This window comes from Martes martes (assembly GCF_963455335.1).
Source record: "Martes martes genome assembly, chromosome: 3".
Lineage (NCBI taxonomy): Eukaryota > Metazoa > Chordata > Mammalia > Carnivora > Mustelidae > Martes > Martes martes.
The window spans coordinates 128,319,848-128,338,148 of record NC_137890.1 but is presented as its reverse complement, the minus strand read 5'-3'; the positions used below and the strand labels follow the sequence as shown (position 1 = coordinate 128,338,148).

At 37.1% G+C, this 18,301-nt stretch overlaps 1 protein-coding gene across 2 annotated transcripts in view; it reads left to right on the top strand.

The window, feature by feature from the left end:
* Positions 1 to 83: 83 nt before the first annotated feature.
* PDK1 (pyruvate dehydrogenase kinase 1) overlaps positions 84 to 18,301 on the top strand; it is a 31,589-nt gene continuing 13,371 nt past the window's right edge. The window contains exons 1-8 of one of the 2 annotated variants that reach the window (XM_080798239.1): positions 84 to 434; positions 2,327 to 2,468; positions 5,405 to 5,476; positions 7,408 to 7,592; positions 7,877 to 7,972; positions 9,161 to 9,238; positions 10,801 to 10,877; positions 12,659 to 12,757. In XM_080798239.1, the coding sequence (XP_080654365.1) occupies positions 230 to 434; positions 2,327 to 2,468; positions 5,405 to 5,476; positions 7,408 to 7,592; positions 7,877 to 7,972; positions 9,161 to 9,238; positions 10,801 to 10,877; positions 12,659 to 12,757 (954 nt within the window). In that variant the 5' untranslated portion in view covers positions 84 to 229. The remainder of the gene's footprint in view (positions 435 to 2,326; positions 2,469 to 5,404; positions 5,477 to 7,407; positions 7,593 to 7,876; positions 7,973 to 9,160; positions 9,239 to 10,800; positions 10,878 to 12,658; positions 12,758 to 18,301) is intronic. The other variant, XM_080798240.1, reaches the window with a different exon arrangement.

Genomic DNA, 18,301 nt, shown 5'->3' with positions numbered 1-18,301 from the left:
TTCGGCCCATGGGCGGACCCCGCGCACGGTCCCGCCTCTCTCCCTGCCTCCCTTTCTGGGTCCCGCCCAGCGGCGCAGGGGGCCGGGCTCCGGCGAGGGGGGCGGTGGCTGCGGCGGTGACAGCCGCTCCCCGCCCCTGAGGGTCGCCACGTCCCTCACGTACCGCCCGGCCCAGGCGCGGAGCGGCGACCTGGCGGCCGCGGCTCCGGTTCCTCCGGCGGGGCTCGGCATGAGGCTGGCGCGGCTGCTGCGCGGGGCCGCCTCGGCCGGCCCGGGCTCCGGGCTGCGCGCAGCTAGCCCCGCCGGCGCCAGCCGCAGCCTCAGCTCGGATTCGGGCTCGGGGCCGGCGCCCGAGAGCGGCGTTCCGGGCCAGGTGGACTTCTACGCGCGCTTCTCGCCGTCCCCGCTTTCCATGAAGCAGTTCTTGGACTTCGGTGAGTGGGGCCCGGGCCTCGGGCCTTTGTGCGCGGCCCTGCGCGGGGAAATGCGGCCCCTGACCCGAGACGGGCCCTGCCGACGCGGGCCCCCTCTCACCTCCGGCGCACCCCCTCCTCCGTAACGTCTCTGCCCCAGCGCTTGAGACGCTTCCTTCCCCCCTTGTGGACAGATCCTCCAGCTCAGGTGCTGGCGCCGGCGCGCGGGATAAATAACTGGGGGCGTGTGCCTTTTTACTTGTATTGTTGAAAAACAAACAGGGAGGGCCGCGGGCGGAATGACCTCCCGCCTTTCAGCGCACGTGTGCAGAACCGCGCTCTCTGCCAGCCAGGTCCCTTCCGAAGAGCCGAGCGCCGGCTAGGAGCAAGTGTGTGCACACCTCCGGGAGTCGTGTTCGGATTCTTCACAGTGATGATAAATGCTCAGCTTTGTACAATGATGATTGCATAAAATTGACGTGATGAATGGAGAAGCAAGTTATAACTGGCCCGAGTGTTTCATAGAATGTTTTCCTTGCCGTTTGCCTAATAATGTTTCCACCAACAGCACATTCATTTCATCATCAGCAGTCTTGAGCACATGTAAAGTGCGTGAACACTAGTGCTGTGGGGATTGCCACATTTCACCTTGCAGAAGCGACTATCCACTTCGCTCTTCCTCTGGTGGACGCTTCTTGATTTTCTTTGGAAAGGATGCAACAGATTGCAGAGAAATTTGCAAAGTTAGGCTTTTAACTTAGACTTCTCATATGGGGGTTTGCAGGGGGAAGGGAAAACTAATAAACCAATAAAGTAAAATTTCAGTAGAAAAAGTTATCTTCTGCATTGTGAGTACTGACTGTTAAGTCAGTAAGGGATCATTAGTGGGCTCAAAAGATATCAGCATAGCTGGCAGCTTTATCTTAAAATTGTAGTGTACAGTGGCTTTTTTTTTTTTTTTTTGGGCAAAGCCCTGGGTTTTTTGCTTTTACCTTAAAATGATTGTAGTGTGATTAAGGGGTGAGTTTGGTCTTGTTCACAGTATCCTATTATATTTTCACAAGAAAATGCTTTCCTTTAATTCGGCAGTTCCTGCTATGGACAGTCTAGTTTTGCTAAGGTTGCCTCTTGCTAAAACAGCAAGATTAAATTCATGAGTTTAAAACATATTGCTGAAATAACATGACTTTTTAGTTCAACTTCAAATGCATCTGCTTGCCAAAGGCCATTCTACAACTGTTCTGCTTAGCATCTTGATGGGAGTGGAAGAAGAGCAGGCTTCTTTCCAGGAATCACACAATTGAATAAAACCGGGTTGGGGGGTGAGAGGGTGGGGGGTTGAGAGGGTGGGGAGAGGTGGTGCAGGAATTCAAAGCTTGAAGATTGTTGCTGAACAGGCATTGGTATTTTTTGCTTTCTGCTGCCTGAGAGCCCTCCTCTACATTGAGTCTTGCTTTTCATGGTTCCCAAGCATATGATAACATTTCTCTGTTTATCTTAGGTATTCATTTCGTATAAACCTGGACTTAGGAAACAGATTTTCTTAATAATAGCAGCAACAGGTTACATAGGGTAGGCTTTGGCGGGTGCTACTGTTAATTAGATTCCACGCCTTGCTCAGACTTGCTCAGGTTCCCTTGGTTCTAAGATGATCCCAGTAAGGATGCAAGTGATGGAGACAGGAAAGTATCTTCATCACTCTACAAAGCAATTGGAATGTCGGGAATTAGGAGGTCATTTAGGATGCCTCACAACCCTGGGTTATCTTGTCCCTTGCCTCCTCTTCCTTTCCCTCTCATTATGGTGATGCTGCCACTCTGACGTTGCCCAATAACTCTGTGTTTCTCCCTGCCTCTTGGCTTCTGTGCTTTCTGGCCTCTACTTACTGCTGTTCCCATCATGTTTGGTTTTAGGATCTATGAATGCTTGTGAAAAGACTTCATTTATGTTTCTGCGGCAAGAGCTGCCCGTTAGATTGGCAAATATAATGAAAGAAATAAGTCTTCTTCCAGATAACCTTCTCAGGACTCCATCAGTTCAATTGGTACAAAGCTGGTAAGATTCCCATCTTGTATTTGCAATTTCAGTGGACTTGTAGACTTCATGTAAGGTGAAAGCAAATAACTTTTTTTACTCTTCAGTGGAATCTTATGTTAGTGAGAGCATTCCCCCTCCTTTTATGGGTATGTCTGGGCTTGTCCCCTGAATCCTAGACTCTACCATTCCTTGGCTTTGGAAAAAAAAAAAAACAATCAGAACTACACAGAAATACACATACTAAACTTAGGATTTGTGTTATTGAATATGCAGGATGTTATAATAAAAAATATCTACCATGTGTTGATGGTTAGGGATTTATGTATATTACCTTTAATCTCTTAGACAACTCTGCTCATTAGTCATTTTTATTGCCATTTTATAGATGAGGAAACTGAGGCACCTACAGGTCTTTTGCTAAAGGCAGTACCAATCATAGTGGAGCTGAGATTCAAGACCAGATTTCTTTCTTTCTACTATACCATGTTATAGTCAGAATGATAAAATGTATTAAAGGATGTATATATTTTTTAATAAACTGAATTTATTTTATTGCAATATATCTTTATTGAACACAAAACTTAAAATCTTTTTTCTACCATTTAAAAATAATTAAAAGTTAGTGGAATCATATAAGAAACTATGATCTCTCTTCCGAAATATGACAGTGGGGGTGCATACATATGTGGTCACTTAAATACAGCCTTTCTTGGTAATCTTATTAATTTTCAGAGTACTAGTCTCTTAAGCACTGTACATTTCAAACGAATGAGTTTACCAGTGTTCAGTCTTAGATGGAAAAAAAAAGGTAGCTGCAAGATTTTTTCCCAGTTATTATTCATGGAGATCTTAGCTTTTTTGGTAGGAATCATAGTTTGTAGGAGAAACTGATAGAACTTCAATTTTAAAAGACAAGTGAGGGGCACCTGGGTGGCTCAGTCATTAAGCGTCTGCCTTCAGCTCAGATTACAGTCCCAGGGTCCTGGGATCAAGCCCCACATCAGGCTTCTTGCTTGGCAGGAAGCCTGCTTCTCCCTCTCCTGCTCTTGCTGTCTCTCTCTTTGTCAAATGAATAAAATCTTATAAAAAAAAAAAAAAGCAAAAGAAGTATGATTGCTCTAACATGTGTTAACAAGATGCTTGCTATCTGTAGTTCAAATACAGGACAGTTATAAATACGGTTTAAAGAAGAGGCATTTGTTTAGGAACTATGATGGAATATAAGTGAGAACATGTAGTTTTCTATGGAAGCATATTCCTGTTTTGAAAATTCTTTGTTAAAAATAGAATATGCTACATTTTGAAATCTAATCTACACTCAAAACATTGTAGGTGCTCAACTATCTCTTGAATAAAGAGCATAGTTTTTCTTGCCAGTGAAGAGAAAAGTGAGGGTTAAAGCAAATATCAGAATCACTTGACTTTGGAATGCTTTGGACTGCAGAGCGGTGCCGTGCTTGTCAAGAACAGCTTTCCAAACCAACATATGGATTTACAGATTTTTAAAACACTTTCATTGCCTGCTGGATGCCTACTGAAGACATTTGTAGGTAAAGTGCCAACCGAGCAGCCGCCAAAGCAGACCCTGTATCTTTGAAGGTTACTGAATAGTAGTGAAGTGTTTTCACCTCTGGCCCTGTACCGCTCATGTGCCTGGCCGCATGACCTTGATGAAGTCATTTGGCTCTCCTCATTTTGCTCTGTCCTTAACAGGTGATTTGCCACCTTGAATTGTTAGGTAAATTAAAAACCTACATTTTCATGACTTTTGTTTTTGTTCAGCTCTGTTTGAAAGAACTAAGTGGTAAATTATTTTAACAAGTGTTTGTTGACTGGATGTTGACTGGACATAAGCTATTAACCTGGAGCGTGCGTGCTTCCAAAGCATAACCGCCTTCAGTGCCAGCTGATCACTGCCAATGCGGAAACCCTGTCGGGATCATCTGATTTTTGTGTATTTAAAGAAGAGTCAAAAGTCTAGATTTTTAATATAAAATCTCCCAATTTTGAAAGATTGCAACTAATTAAACATTTTTTTTAAAACACTCAAGTCCTGTAAGGTATATAAGGTTTTAAAGCTCAGGTGTTAAGTTAGACTCATAGACTGAGGTAGGCAGGCTTGCACATTTTACTGAAACTAAGACAAGTCATTTGCCCCAGATCACATAGTTCATGGTAACAAACTGTTCTCATGACAATCAGCATTTATACTGTAGAGTGGTAAATTTAAGATAATGAAAAACTATTTTAGAGTATATAACTTTAAAAAAAAAAGTCGGAAATCTTAAAATTATTATTTTAAAAGATTTTATTTATTTATTTATTGAATTTATTTGAGAGAGTGTGCTTACGCACCAGCATGCACAGAAGCAGGGGGAGGGGCAGAAGGGGAGGAAGAAGCAGACTCCCTGCTGATGGGGTGGCTCCATCCCAGGACCCTGAGATCATAACCTGAGACAAAGGAAGCCACTTAACCAACTGAGCCACCCAGGTGCCGCAAAATCTTGAAATTCTTTTTTTTTTTTTTTTTAAGATTTTATTTATTTGACAGAGAGAGAGAGAGAGAGAGAGAGCGCACAAGCAGGGGGAGTGGCAGGCAGAGGGAGAAGGAGAAGCAGGCTCCCTGCAAAGTAGGGGGAGCCCGTTGTGGGACTGGATCCCAGGATGCTGGGATCATGACCCGAGCCGAAGGCAGTCACTTAACCAACTGTGTCACCCAGGCACCCAAAATCCTGAAATTCTTAATTTAACCTGTGTTTTTAGAGAAAAAGGCACTTTCTACTACTTTGTGCCAGGCACTTTGCTTAAATGTAAATGGGTCTAAAAATCCTACTTCAACCATAATTTGTAGCAGTATTGTAAATTAAAAATTAAAAGATGTTAAAATTAAAAATACCTTTTTAGTGTTTTCAAAATGTAAAAGAACAAATTTTCCCCACTGATTTGCATTTTAGGTATATCCAGAGTCTTCAGGAGCTTCTTGAATTTAAAGACAAAAGTGCTGAAGATGCTAAAACTATTTATGAGTAAGTTCACTATTTTCATCCTATTCTGAATACAATTTTTATACTCTTTAAATGTCATATAAAAACTATAAGTGTATTGAGCTTAAACCTGCTATTGCGTCACTTTAGGGAAATTAACTTTCAGTTTCTCTCCACTCCAGAACATACGATAGTATGTGTCTATAGCAGCTCATATAGGTAGGACAAATACCGTAAGTCAGTAAATATAAGAAAAGACACAGTTAAAGTGTGGTGATCAGTGGAAATCTAGATGTGGCCTTGGAGCCATTTGGATGGTAGGGAACTGGTGAGGACTCAACCTGGAGAGTGCATGCCACCTTCAACTCCGGCAGATCATTGCCAATCCACAAATACTGTTCGGATTATCTGATTTTTGTGCGTGTGTTTAAAGAAAAGCAGTAAGTTTAGACTTTTAAAATCTCCCAGTTTTGAAGATTGAACTAATTAAAAAAATTTTTTTAATACTGAAGGCCTATAAAAACATGTCTGTGAGTCTCACTTTATGACCTTTGGCCTGTAAGATAATGAAAGTAATATAACCAATTTAATAACCAGGGTACCAGAATTGATAAACCCAGGTAGTCCTCTAAGAAGTTACCTGCTTATTCCAATGAATGTTGCTCAGAAGAGACCACTTCTTTCATTGTCCTCAGAGTTCACTACACTTTTCTTTTCTTTTTTTTTTTTTTTTTACTGTCTTTAAAGATGATGGCAACATTTCACTTTTTAAATGTGTTTTGGTCTGAAAATAACATCAAGGATTTACTCTCTGCCTACGTATGAAGCACACTGTGTATTAAATCTTTAAAACAATGCTATTGAGTTAATGCTGTCTGTACACAAAGAAGTTAAGAAACTTAAGGTAGCGTTGAACTCAAATAGCCAACTAGTGGTAGCATCAGCATTTGAACTGAAGCCCTCTTACTTAAAAATAAATGTTATGCTACGAAACCTTCTGAAAATGGTTAGAGCTGAATCTAAAAAAGAAGGAGAGCAATCAAGCAGAATAATACTGTTTGGGGTTTTGAAAAGAGAGAAGTGAAATAAAGGGTGACTAGAAATGATGAGTTGTTTGTTGTTTTTGAGGAGTTTTCTTGTTTGTATTTGAGATTAGCTGTTTGGTTTTGAAGCAGATTACAACAAGGAATTCCAAAAATATTTTGAGCCGTGAGAGCATCATTGGAATAAGTTAATAGTACTCAAGATGATGACTTTGAATGGGAAAGCACTCATTCAGAAGTATAAATTCTGATGGGTATGTTACAAGATGGATTTTGTTATTTCATAATTAAGACTTTTCTCTTCTATTTAGGTCTTTAAATGCAATAATGTCTTCTAAATGACAGAAGTGGGAAGGCTGGATGACTCAGAAATTTTTCTTTTAACACAACAGTAGACTCTTCCTCTCCCATTTTTTAAACTTAATAGATTCAATGAAATTAGAATTTCTTTTACTTTTCTCAGTGGTTCTTTCTCTCTTGGAACCATAGGGAATAGTTCCCCAAACAGGCAGGCTTTATTGGTTCATTCATCTTTATTCCTTACAGAGCATGTGTTCCCTAGAAGCAAGCGCTCTTCTCTTAATGCTGAACATCCCGGGAATACTATCCTCATTGGGAGTGCTTAGATCTGAGCTGATAATGGTTAAAGAAAACCCTTAACATTTTTAGGATTGTGTTTTGTGGCAGCCTTATTTTTTAGGAGTTCCAAGAAAATAAGTTTCAAAAGTTTTATTTTGGAGAATTTTGTACTGTCATTGATTTTGTGTATTTATGATCTGAAATTTATTTAAGCATAAGAAAACATACACCAGTGGTCTTTTTTACTGTATTGGGGATTTCTTGCCTAGTATAGGTTAGTTAAGCTTACATTTTAGTATTACATTCACTTGTCAAAGCATTTGGCAATTTTGACAAGTCAGGTTTGTTCAGCTTTACAGATACTGTGATCCGGATCAGGAATCGACACAACGATGTTATTCCCACGATGGCCCAGGGTGTGATTGAATACAAGGAGAGCTTTGGGGTGGATCCTGTCACCAGCCAGAATGTTCAGTACTTTTTGGATCGTTTCTACATGAGTCGCATTTCAATTAGAATGTTACTCAATCAGCACTGTAAGTATCCAGAAGTCAAGAGAAGAAGCAAAATGAAATGAATATATACATATATTTTAAACGTATTTAGAAAACTTCTCTTTAGAAACATTTAATTTTGCTTTTTTGTATATTAAGTAAATTACCATACAAAGGAGGTATTTTCATTGAATGTAAAATACTATGTGTATATTTAAGGAAAATATCTACTGTTTGGTACCATTTAGAGAAACAGTCTTCAAATCTGGAAAAAGCAGTTATAGAGAGCTATAGCTTATTTTGTTCTTTTTTTTTTTTTTTGATAGCTTTATTGTTTGGTGGAAAAGGCAAAGGAAGCCCAGCTCATCGAAAACACATTGGAAGCATAAATCCAAACTGCAACGTAGTTGAAGTTATTAAAGGTAAATATTTATATTTCTCCTTTCAGGAAAGATGCAAAAATCAAAATTGTTGAGTGTTTTTTTTTTTTTAAGATTTTATTTATTTATTTGACAGACAGAGATCACAAGTAGGCAGAGAGAAAGGAAGGGAAGCAGGCTTCCTGCTGAGCAGAGAGCCCGATCTGGGGCTTGATCCCAAAACTTTGGGATCATGACCTGAGCTGAAGGCAGAGGCTTCAACCCACTGAGCCACCCAGGTGCCCCGGGTGTTATTTCTTGCTATTAAAACAATTATTTATATCTTGAGATAAAATGTTAGGGCAAATATATGGATTTGAAAATAAGTTTATGACGTTAATTGTACATTATGTATAGAATGAATATTTTGTTGATATGCTTTGTTAGGCAAAGTATGGTGATACTGTGGGGGTGTCTGTTTCACTTCAAAAAGTATATATCACCCTATGCGAGGAGCCATAATTCATAATAGTTTGGTTTGCATCTTTCCACACTTTTTCCTCTTATGCCACATATACTCCTATACATATGTAATTGTTGGTCTTACATTGTTTTGGAAAATGGGTGCTATATGTATATTTCTCTACAAGTTTAGAGCCATCATTCCATGTTCAGTATATATCAGTACACTTCAGGGTTTTGAATGGCTTCATGGGTATATCAGAATGTATTAATCCATCCTTCTGTTGCTTCATGCTTAGGTGGTTTTCATTTTTTTTTATTACCAGCAATACTACAGTGAACATCTTTAGATATCTGCTGACTTTGCTAGTATTTTAGAAGGAAAGATTCCTAACATTCAAGACATTTAAAATGCATTTAAAATTTTGATACCTCCAAAAAAGTATCAAATAATGAATGAGAGTGTCTGTATCCTATCCTAAACTTTCATCAACTCTACATGTTTGTTACGTGTATTGTAAATAGTTCCTTCACCTTGCTGTTTTTACTTTGTTTATGGTGTCTTCTATTTTGATGTCTTCATTTTCACATAATCATATCTGTCATTTTTCCTTCATGGGTATTAGGTTTTGTCATGTCATACTTAAGAAGACCTTCCCCAAATAAGATAATTGAAGTATATTTTCATCTATAGACAGTTTTAAAATTTCATTGATCAGTACTATTGCCACCTTAATGCGTGATATAGAAGTAAATTTAATGCTTTTTTTTTGTTTTGATTCACACTAGATGGCTATGAAAATGCTAGGCGTCTGTGTGATTTGTATTATATTAACTCTCCTGAACTAGAACTTGAAGAACTAAATGGTAAGCGTGATGGTGTCTTTTCCTCAATGATTAGTGTTGTGATTATCTGAGAAGCAATGATAAGAAGAATTTAGATGTGTCTTAATATAAAAGGGCTTTTCATCAACTTCTTTACTGAAGATGAAGAATGAGGGAGAACAATCATGTTAAGAATTGTGTGTGCGCATGCGCACATGCACGTGTGCTCGTGTGTGTGTGTGTGTGTGTGTAATTTGGATTCTGTTTGAAAAGCATTTTGGGCTCTTCTTCCCCATTTTGTTTATATTTGATTGATGATGTTCATTCTTTCCTTATTTTTGTTTCTCTTTTGGTTGTAGAAAAAATGATGCCAAGAAAATTATATTTGACTGTTATATGTACTCCAATAATGTAAAATTCACCCTTTAAGAATTCTATTTCCTGAGTAGTGAATCATTTTTTATTGTTGAGGAAGTAAAAAGACTGGAGGTATAAAGAGGAAAGAAAAATGCTCATCTGTTTGAGAATCTGTTTATCTTTGATGATCTTTTCACCCTGACTAGTACCTTTTGGACAAAAAAAAAATTCTAATGTCTTGGAAGGAGGTTGATAAATCTGATTGTGTTTCTGTGGGGGTGGGGTAGTTGGGTAGAGGGAAAAACAGTTACTAAGTTAAGATGTCCCTTTAAGAATACAATTAAATAGGCTTTTCCTAAACTGTATTCTGGACCTTACAGTGGGAAAACAGTGGAAGAAGTTCTTCACTTGAAAATAGAATTGCTTGGTGTTTTTCTAAAGCCATATTAACTCTTTTGTTTCATAACAATACCACTCAGTAAAGAATCACAATGCACAAATGATAGTTTAGGAACCTGAACTGTGAGCAGTTTCCAGGTGTCCCATCCATGTTTCCACGGGGCGGTTTATTCAGAGGAGAGTCCAATTTATTGGATCAATTAGAATTCTAAGGTATGGTGAGTCTTACTCCTTTGCTCTACTTAAAGTTCTGTTTTACATACTTCCTTCCTGCCCCCCTCCCCCTGCCCTGCCACTGCATCTCCAATTGGGCTTCTAAATTTAATAAAATGTTTGACTGTAGAATTCATATCCCTTGATAAATTGATGCTAGCTTAATTTAATTCAGATCTGTATCCATAGAAATGCCTGAAGTAAAACAGAAAACATTGCATATGGTGAAACATTTAAAAAATGACTTTTTAAAAAAATAGTATATTGATGTGAGTTGGACCATGGAACTTAGATAAGACTTTAACACTTTTGTTTTGGAAAATAAAATTCTGACCTTAAGGCCGAGAGTCCTTTTAAAAGACTCACCATCATAGTAAAAATGGGAAGCTGGGTTGGCTAGACAGTTATGCAGGATCACAAGAATGACTGCAAGCTCATGTTGTAACCATCAGTTATAAATCTATGTGAATGTGGGGTCAAACACTAACGCAGTGAAGAACCGGGATGACAGTTCTCACCCAAATAATACTACCCTCCATAGTAAATGTTTTCTTTTCATCACTACACAATATATTCTTGAAAATGCTTTAAGCACATCTCTCTGTACTTTCATATTTTTCTCTTCTGCTCTATAGCAAAATCACCAGGACAGCCAATACAAGTGGTTTATGTACCATCCCATCTCTATCACATGGTGTTTGAACTTTTCAAGGTTTGTAAAATAGTATTACATAACCTTTATCAGTCCTTTCCTGAGGTTAGGGATCTGCTCTACCAGGTTTTCCTCCCTTGCATTTCAAGATGTCATTTCATGCTCATGTCACGTTGCTGGAGATCAGCGTTTTATCCATGCTGATGGGAACTTTAGTGTAGTGGTAAGCTCGTACTTGGAAGACAGAAAGAATTGGGCCTAAATTCCAGTTCTGCCACTTAATCTCTGTGTGACGTTGGGCAAATCAGTCAACCTTTTTGAGCCTATGTTTCCTCTTCTATAAAATGAGGATAATACTATCCAGGTTGTTAGGAAGATTGGGAGTAGCCTACTAAGTGTCCAGAACAATGGTAGCTCAGTGTTAAGTGTTCAATAAAGTTCTGTTTTTACCAAATAGAATATTTAGAAGAATGGTTCTCAATTTTCCACCCTTAGAAGACCAGAGTCCCACTATTATATATTTGTGGGGGGTTTTGAGAAGGTCATTTAGACTTAGAGGGCTTTTGCTATTATATTTGCTCTTTACAACAAATTTCAAAAACTAAATAAAATTATGCTAGAAATGTTGAGTACTTTATCCCCCAATAACCCACCAGTGACACTTGGTGATACACAGAAAAGTGAGTAATGAGTGGTACAGGTCCTTGTAGCTGAAAATGACTGTCCTAAATCAAGCCTATATAGTCAGTCTCTCTTACTTTAGTTACCGTGTCTTGAGCCAGTAGTCAACTAGTAGAGAGCAGAAGTGACTTTCAGTCTGATCATGAAAAGGAAAAATACTCTGAAACACAGAAAATCTGACTGAATTCTTAGAACAGCAGGAGTTCAAGAATGCTCTTTTGTTCCTAGGACAGCAAGAATGTATCTAATACCTTAAAAAAATCTTTCTATCCAAGTGGTTAAATAAATAAGCAATTGGCACTTAAGGGATTAAAATTAATTTTTTCCTTAAAATTTCAGTTACTAGAGATCTTATTCCCCATGATGCTTAATAAAAGAAATATCATATTCTATAATAGATTTTGCATAATGTCATTAATAATGGCTTTCATTTGGAATCAAATCTTAAATAGCCTTTGGTAGAGACGATAGCGTCTTTTCCCCAGGGATACTCAACCCTGATGGGTATGCCTTGGTCACACACTCCTGTTTCCAAATTCAGTCCCATCTTTTGCCTTTTTAACCGTATCGAGTTTTATCAATTTCTGTTGCAATGCTACATGTCATATTATCTTTTCGTGCTTATACTGTGTTGGCATTGTGTACTGTGTATCCTTTAGGAATTGATCAAAACAGTTTCACAGTGTAAATATCCTTAGTTTCAAACTAGTGGAGAATTGGATTAGTTTCTGCATCGTAATAAGACCACTGCTGTGAATACTACATGAAAATTTTTTTTTCCTTCAATCTATGGCCATTAAAATAATTCTTAAAAATAGGAACAAAACTCTTCAAAAAATAAGGTTTGCTTGTTACCTACTAAATTACAGACGTATTTGGATAGAATCTTCAGCTTCAGTGTAAACTAGTCAAAGTGTTGAGATGCCTGGTTTTGGAAAATGTGCAGAATTTAGTTGAAATCTTTAAATCAGAGTATTTGAAAAGTCCTCCAAAACTGACAATAATTTTTAAAATTCTTCAAATATAAGAATTGTGATACTTTGGCCTATTTCCAACAAATTAAAATTTTTTAAATTTCATATCATGTATATATATATTTGAAAATTATAATTAGTCTTTTTTTAAAGTTGTATTTTGGATCGAACCCTAATATATTTCAGAATGCAATGAGAGCAACGATGGAACACCATGCTGACAAAGGTGTTTACCCTCCTATTCAAGTCCACATCACACTGGGGAATGAGGATTTGACTGTGAAGGTAAGTGCTTTCTGGCATGTTTCTTTGTTTTAATTGATGCACAGGCATGTACATAATTTCCTGAAGACATAACTTATTCTTGGGAGAAAGAAATCCTACCTCTAATAGTTAATAAGCACATTGCTTCATTTATCTGGCAGAGTCTGGAAATTATCCCCTGAGTCTGTTTCTATTCTGGTCCATAATCCAGATTATTCAAGGAAAAGTAAATCCTGAAGACAGACAGTTTAGCAGTGATCTTGAATATCCACTTGGATAAGTAAAAGCTAAAACATCTGAGTGTTTACAGTGTTCTATAGATAGTATATAATGTTTCATTTTTAAACAATGTTTTTCGATCTACTTTTATGTTGTTTCATTTGCTTCTCATAAAAGCTCTTTACTTAGGAGCACAGGTAATCTTATTGTTGATTTTACAGATGAGGAAACTAAGACACAGTGAGTAGCAAATAAATGCCACAGAACATGAAATCAGGCTCTGACTCCAGGGTTTTTCTACTTCATCGTTCAGATGGTCCAGTTTCTTAGAGTATGATGATTCTCTTTTTTAAATAATCATTGTAAATTTTGTTTTAAAGTAATAAATGCAATGAGTTTAATAATCAAATATATTCGTTCCTGGCCATTTGTGGGTCACTATTGTCTTTTAGTTATTTTTTCTGGGACTTACTGGGATATTTTTCAGTAGTATACTGATATCACTATTTCTGAAACATAAAAATTTTCAACAACAAATATTAGCTTTCTGTTATGATAGCTGAGGAGTTAGCTCTTTTAGAGCACCTCCTCTCCCAACCCAACCTCCCCTGCTGTTTTCCCAGTATTTAAGTTCATACTTGAAATTCTAGATTGAAAATAATCATCTTGGAGAATTTTGAAGGCATCTACTGTTCCTTATTTCAAAAGCATATAATTCAGTTACTCAGCCATCAAAAAGAATGAAATCTTTGCCATTTGCAATGATGTGGATGGAGCTAGAGTGTATTATGCTAAGCGAAATAAGTCATTCAGAGAGAGACAAATACTGCAAGATTTCACTCATATGTAGAATTTAATGAACAAAATGGATGAACATGTGTGAGGGGGGGAAAAAGAAAGAGAGGGAAACAAAGCATAACAGACTCTTAATGATAGAGAACAGCAGGGGAGTTGATGGAGGGAGGTGGGCGGGGTGTGGGCTAGATGGCAGATGAGTATTAAGGAGAGCACTTGTTATGATGAGCACTGGGTGTTGTGTGTAAGTGATGAACCACTGAATTCTACTCCTGAAACCAATATTGCACTGTATGTTCACTAACTAGAATTTAAATAAAAATTTGAAAAAATTTTGAAAATGTGTATAATTCAGTGGTTTTCAAGAATATTCATCACTGTGTTATTTCAGAACATTTTCATCACTCCCAAAAAAACCCCCATACCCATTAGCAGTCACTCCCCAATTTCTCCTACTCCCCAGTCCTTGGCAACTACTAATGTATTGTCTGTGTATGGATATCCCTATTTTGGACTTTTCATAAAAATGAAATTCTGCAATATGTGGTCTTTTGTGACTGACTTCTCCCACTTAATATGTTATAGCAGGTATCAGTATTTCATTACTTTTTGTGGTTGAAGGATACTGTGCAGTATGGGTATGACACATTTTGTTTATCCATTCATCACATTAATGAGTATCTGGGTGGTTTCCATTTTGGGGGTCTTATGAATAATGCTGCCATTCATGACAAAGTCTTTGTGTAAACATAGGTTTTCAGTTCTGTTATGTGTACACATAGAAGTTGAACTGCTTATAGGTAACTGTGTTTAAGTTTTGAGGAATTGCTGAACTGTTTTCCAGTTCAGCAATGATACCATTTTACATTTCCACCAGCAGCATATAGAAGTTCCAATTTTTCCACATCATTGTCAACATTTGTTAGAACCAGTCTTTTTGATTATAGCCATACTAATGGATATGAGTGATATCTCACTGGTTTTGGTTTGTGTGAGTCATAATTTGAGCATCTTTTCATGTGCAGATTGGCCATTTGTATATCTTTGAAATGAAAAAGTGTCAATCAAGATCCTTTGTTCATTCAGTTTTTAAGTGGATTGTCTTTTCATTGTTGCTAAGAGTTCTCTTCCTGTATTTTTTTTTTTATCATAGATACTAGTTCCTGATAAGATGTATGATTTGAAAGTGTTCTATTCTGTGGCTTATCTTTTCACTTTCTTTTTCTTTTCTTTTTTTTAAAAGAATTTATTTGAAAGGAAGGAAGAGAGTGCACCCTCCTGCAAGGGGAGAGAGGGAGAGAGAGACAGAGCACATGAGCAGGGGGAGGAGCAAAGGGAGAGGGAGAAGCAGACTCCCCGCTGAGTGGAGAGCCTGATGGGGGTCTTGATCCCAGTTCTTTGAGATCGTGACCTGAGCCAAAGGCAGATGCTTAATCAACTGAGCCACCCAGGCACCCCAGTTTTGTTCTTCTTTAAATATTTGGTAGAATCCACCAGTGAAGCCTTCTGGGCCTGAGTTTGTGTTGTGAGAAACTTTTGATAACTAGTTCAGTCATTATCAGTTTGTTCAGGTTTTCTGTTTCTTTCTTTCTTTCTTTTTTTTAAGATTTTATTTATTTATTTATTTATTTATTTGAAAGAGAGAGAGAGAGGACTGTGCTGGCAGGAAGGAGGGGTAGAGGGGGAAGGAGAGGAACTCAAGCAGACTCCATGCTCAGCGGAGCCTGATGCGGGACTTGATCTCATGACCCTGAGATCATGACCTGAGCTGAAAAAAAAAGAATCGGGCACTTAACCAACTGAACCAACTGAACTACCCAAGCACCCCAGATTTTCTGTTTCTTCCTGATGTCATTTCTGTAGTTTGTGTCTTTCTAAGAATTTGTATGTTTCACCTAGATTGTTTAATTTTTTGGCATAGAGTTGTTCATAATGTTCCCTCATAATCCTTATTTTTATAGGATTGCTAGTAATGTCCCCATTTTCATTTTGACTTTATCAATTTGAGTCTTCTCCCTTTTTTCTTGGTCAGTCTAGCTAAAATCTTGTCAATTTTATTAATCTTTAAAAAAAAAAGAACAAATTTTGTTGAGTTTTTGCCATTGTTTTCTTTATTTCATTAATTATCCCTCTAATGTTTGTTATTTCTTTCTTTGCTTGCTTTGGAGTTAGTTTGCTCTTTTTTTAGTTTCTTAAGGTGGAAATTTAGGTTATTGATTTAAGATCTTTTATAGCTATAAATTTCCCTCTACTGCTTTCTCTCTATCCCATTAGTTTTTTTATGGTGCATTTTCATTTATCTCAAAGTATTTTCTAATTTCTCTTGTGATTTCTTCTTTGACCTATCTGTTCTTTAGCAGTATATTGTTTAATTTGTATGTATTTGTTAATTGCCACATTTTTTTTCTGTTATTGATTCCTAATTTCATTCTGTTGTGGTCAGAAATATAGTGTGTATGATTTCAGTCCTTTTACATTTACTGAGACTTGTTTTATGGCTAACGTATGGTCTATGGAGAATGTTACATATCCTGGAGAGTGTTTCATGTGTACTTGAGAAAAATCTGTATTCTGCTGTTGTTGGATGGAGTGTTCTATAGATAGTACTTAAGCCTAGTTGGTCTGTTGTGTTGTTCAAATCTTGTTTTCTTGTTAATCTTCTCTCTAGTTGTTGTATTCATTTTTTTGAAAGTGGGATATTAAAGTCTCTAACTATTATTGTGACTTTTCTATTTCTCCCTTCAATTCTGTTTTGGCTTCATGTATTTTGGAGTTCTGTTAAACTATATATATGTTTATGATTTTATGTCTTTAATATATTGGCCTTTTATCATTGTAAGATGCCCTTCTTTGTCTCTGATAATAATTTTTGTCTTAAAGTGTGTGTTTATCTTATTTTTGTATTAGCATCCCAGCTTTTTTTTGGTTTCTGTTTCCATCGTGTATCTTTTTCCAAGATTCTACTTTTTTTTAAGATTTTACTATTTTTTAAGTAATCTATAGGCCCAGTGTGGGGTTTGAATTCATAACCATGAGATCCAAAGTCACATGCTTTTCTAACTGAGCCAGCCAGGTGCCCCCCCAAGATTTTACTTTGAACCTGTTTGTGTCTTTGAATCTAAAGTATGTCTCTTATAGACAACACATGGTTAAAGAATGTTTTTTTTATCCAGTCGGCCAGTGTCCACCTTTTAATTAGAGGGTTCAAGTCAGTTTCATTTAACATAATTACTGTTAATGTTGAATTTATATTTGCCATTCTATCATTTGTTGTGTATGTATCTTATGTCTCTTTTGATTATTTCTCTATTACTGATGCCTTTTTTGTTAAAATGATATTTTCTACCATTTTCATTTCCTTCTTCTTTCTTTTATTATATTTCTTTGAGTGATTTTCTTAGTGGTTGTCCTAGGATTACAATTAACATTAATTTATCTATAACAACCTAGTTCAGATTAATACCAACTTAATTACAATAGTATACACAGGCTTTGTTCCTATATAGGTCCATTCCCTCTCCCTTCCCATCCTTTGTACTGTTACTGTCATGAAACCTACATTTTTAAACATTGTATATTCAGCTACACTAATTTAGAGTTATGTCCTCTGAAACTGCCTTTTCAATAAGATAGGAGAAAAAAGTTACAAAAAATACACCTACAGCATCCTTTGTATCTACTATGTAATTACTCTTCCTGGTGCTCGTTATTTCTTTATGTGGAATTTACTCTCTTGTGTTCTTTCGTTCCAGGCTAAAGGATTCCCTTTAGTTTTTCTTTATTAGGCAGGTTTACCAGTGATGAACTCTCAAGTTTTGCTTATTTGAGAATGTCTTGGTTTCTCTTTCATTTTTAAAGGACAGTTTAGCTAGATACAGAATTCTTAGTTGATTGTCCTTCTTTCAGCACTTTGAAAATGTGAATCCTACCACCTCTGCTGTCTATGGTTTCTAAAGAGAAATCAATTGTTAATCTTACTAGAATAAAATTCTTTGTATGTAATGAATCATTTCTCTTACTGCTTTCAAGATTTTTCTTGGATTTTGACAGTTTGATTATGATTTGTCCAGATACAGATCTCTTTGAGCTTATACCTGGAGTTTGATTAACATCATCTTTTTAATCAAAACTGGGAAACTTATCTTTCATTTCTTCAGATATCCTTTCTGCCCCCTTTTCCCTCTCCTCTTCTGGGAATTGCAGCTTGTACATGTCAGTACACTTGTTGGAGTCCCACAGGTCTATGACACTCTTTTTCTTCATTTTTTTTCCCATTTTTCTTCATTTTTTTCTTTCTGTTTCTCAGACTGGATAATTTCAATTGACTTGTTTTCACTATCACTGATTCTTTTTTCCACATGTTCAGATGTGCTGTTGAGCCCTTCTGAACTTCTATTTCAGTTATTATCCTTCTCAACTCTAGAGTTTCAGTTTGGTTCTCTTACATAATTTCTGTGTATTTTTTTATTGCTGTTCTCTATTTGGGAAAGCATCGACCTTGTACTTTAGTTCTTTAAAAATGATTTCCTGTAGTTCTTTCAAAATATTTAA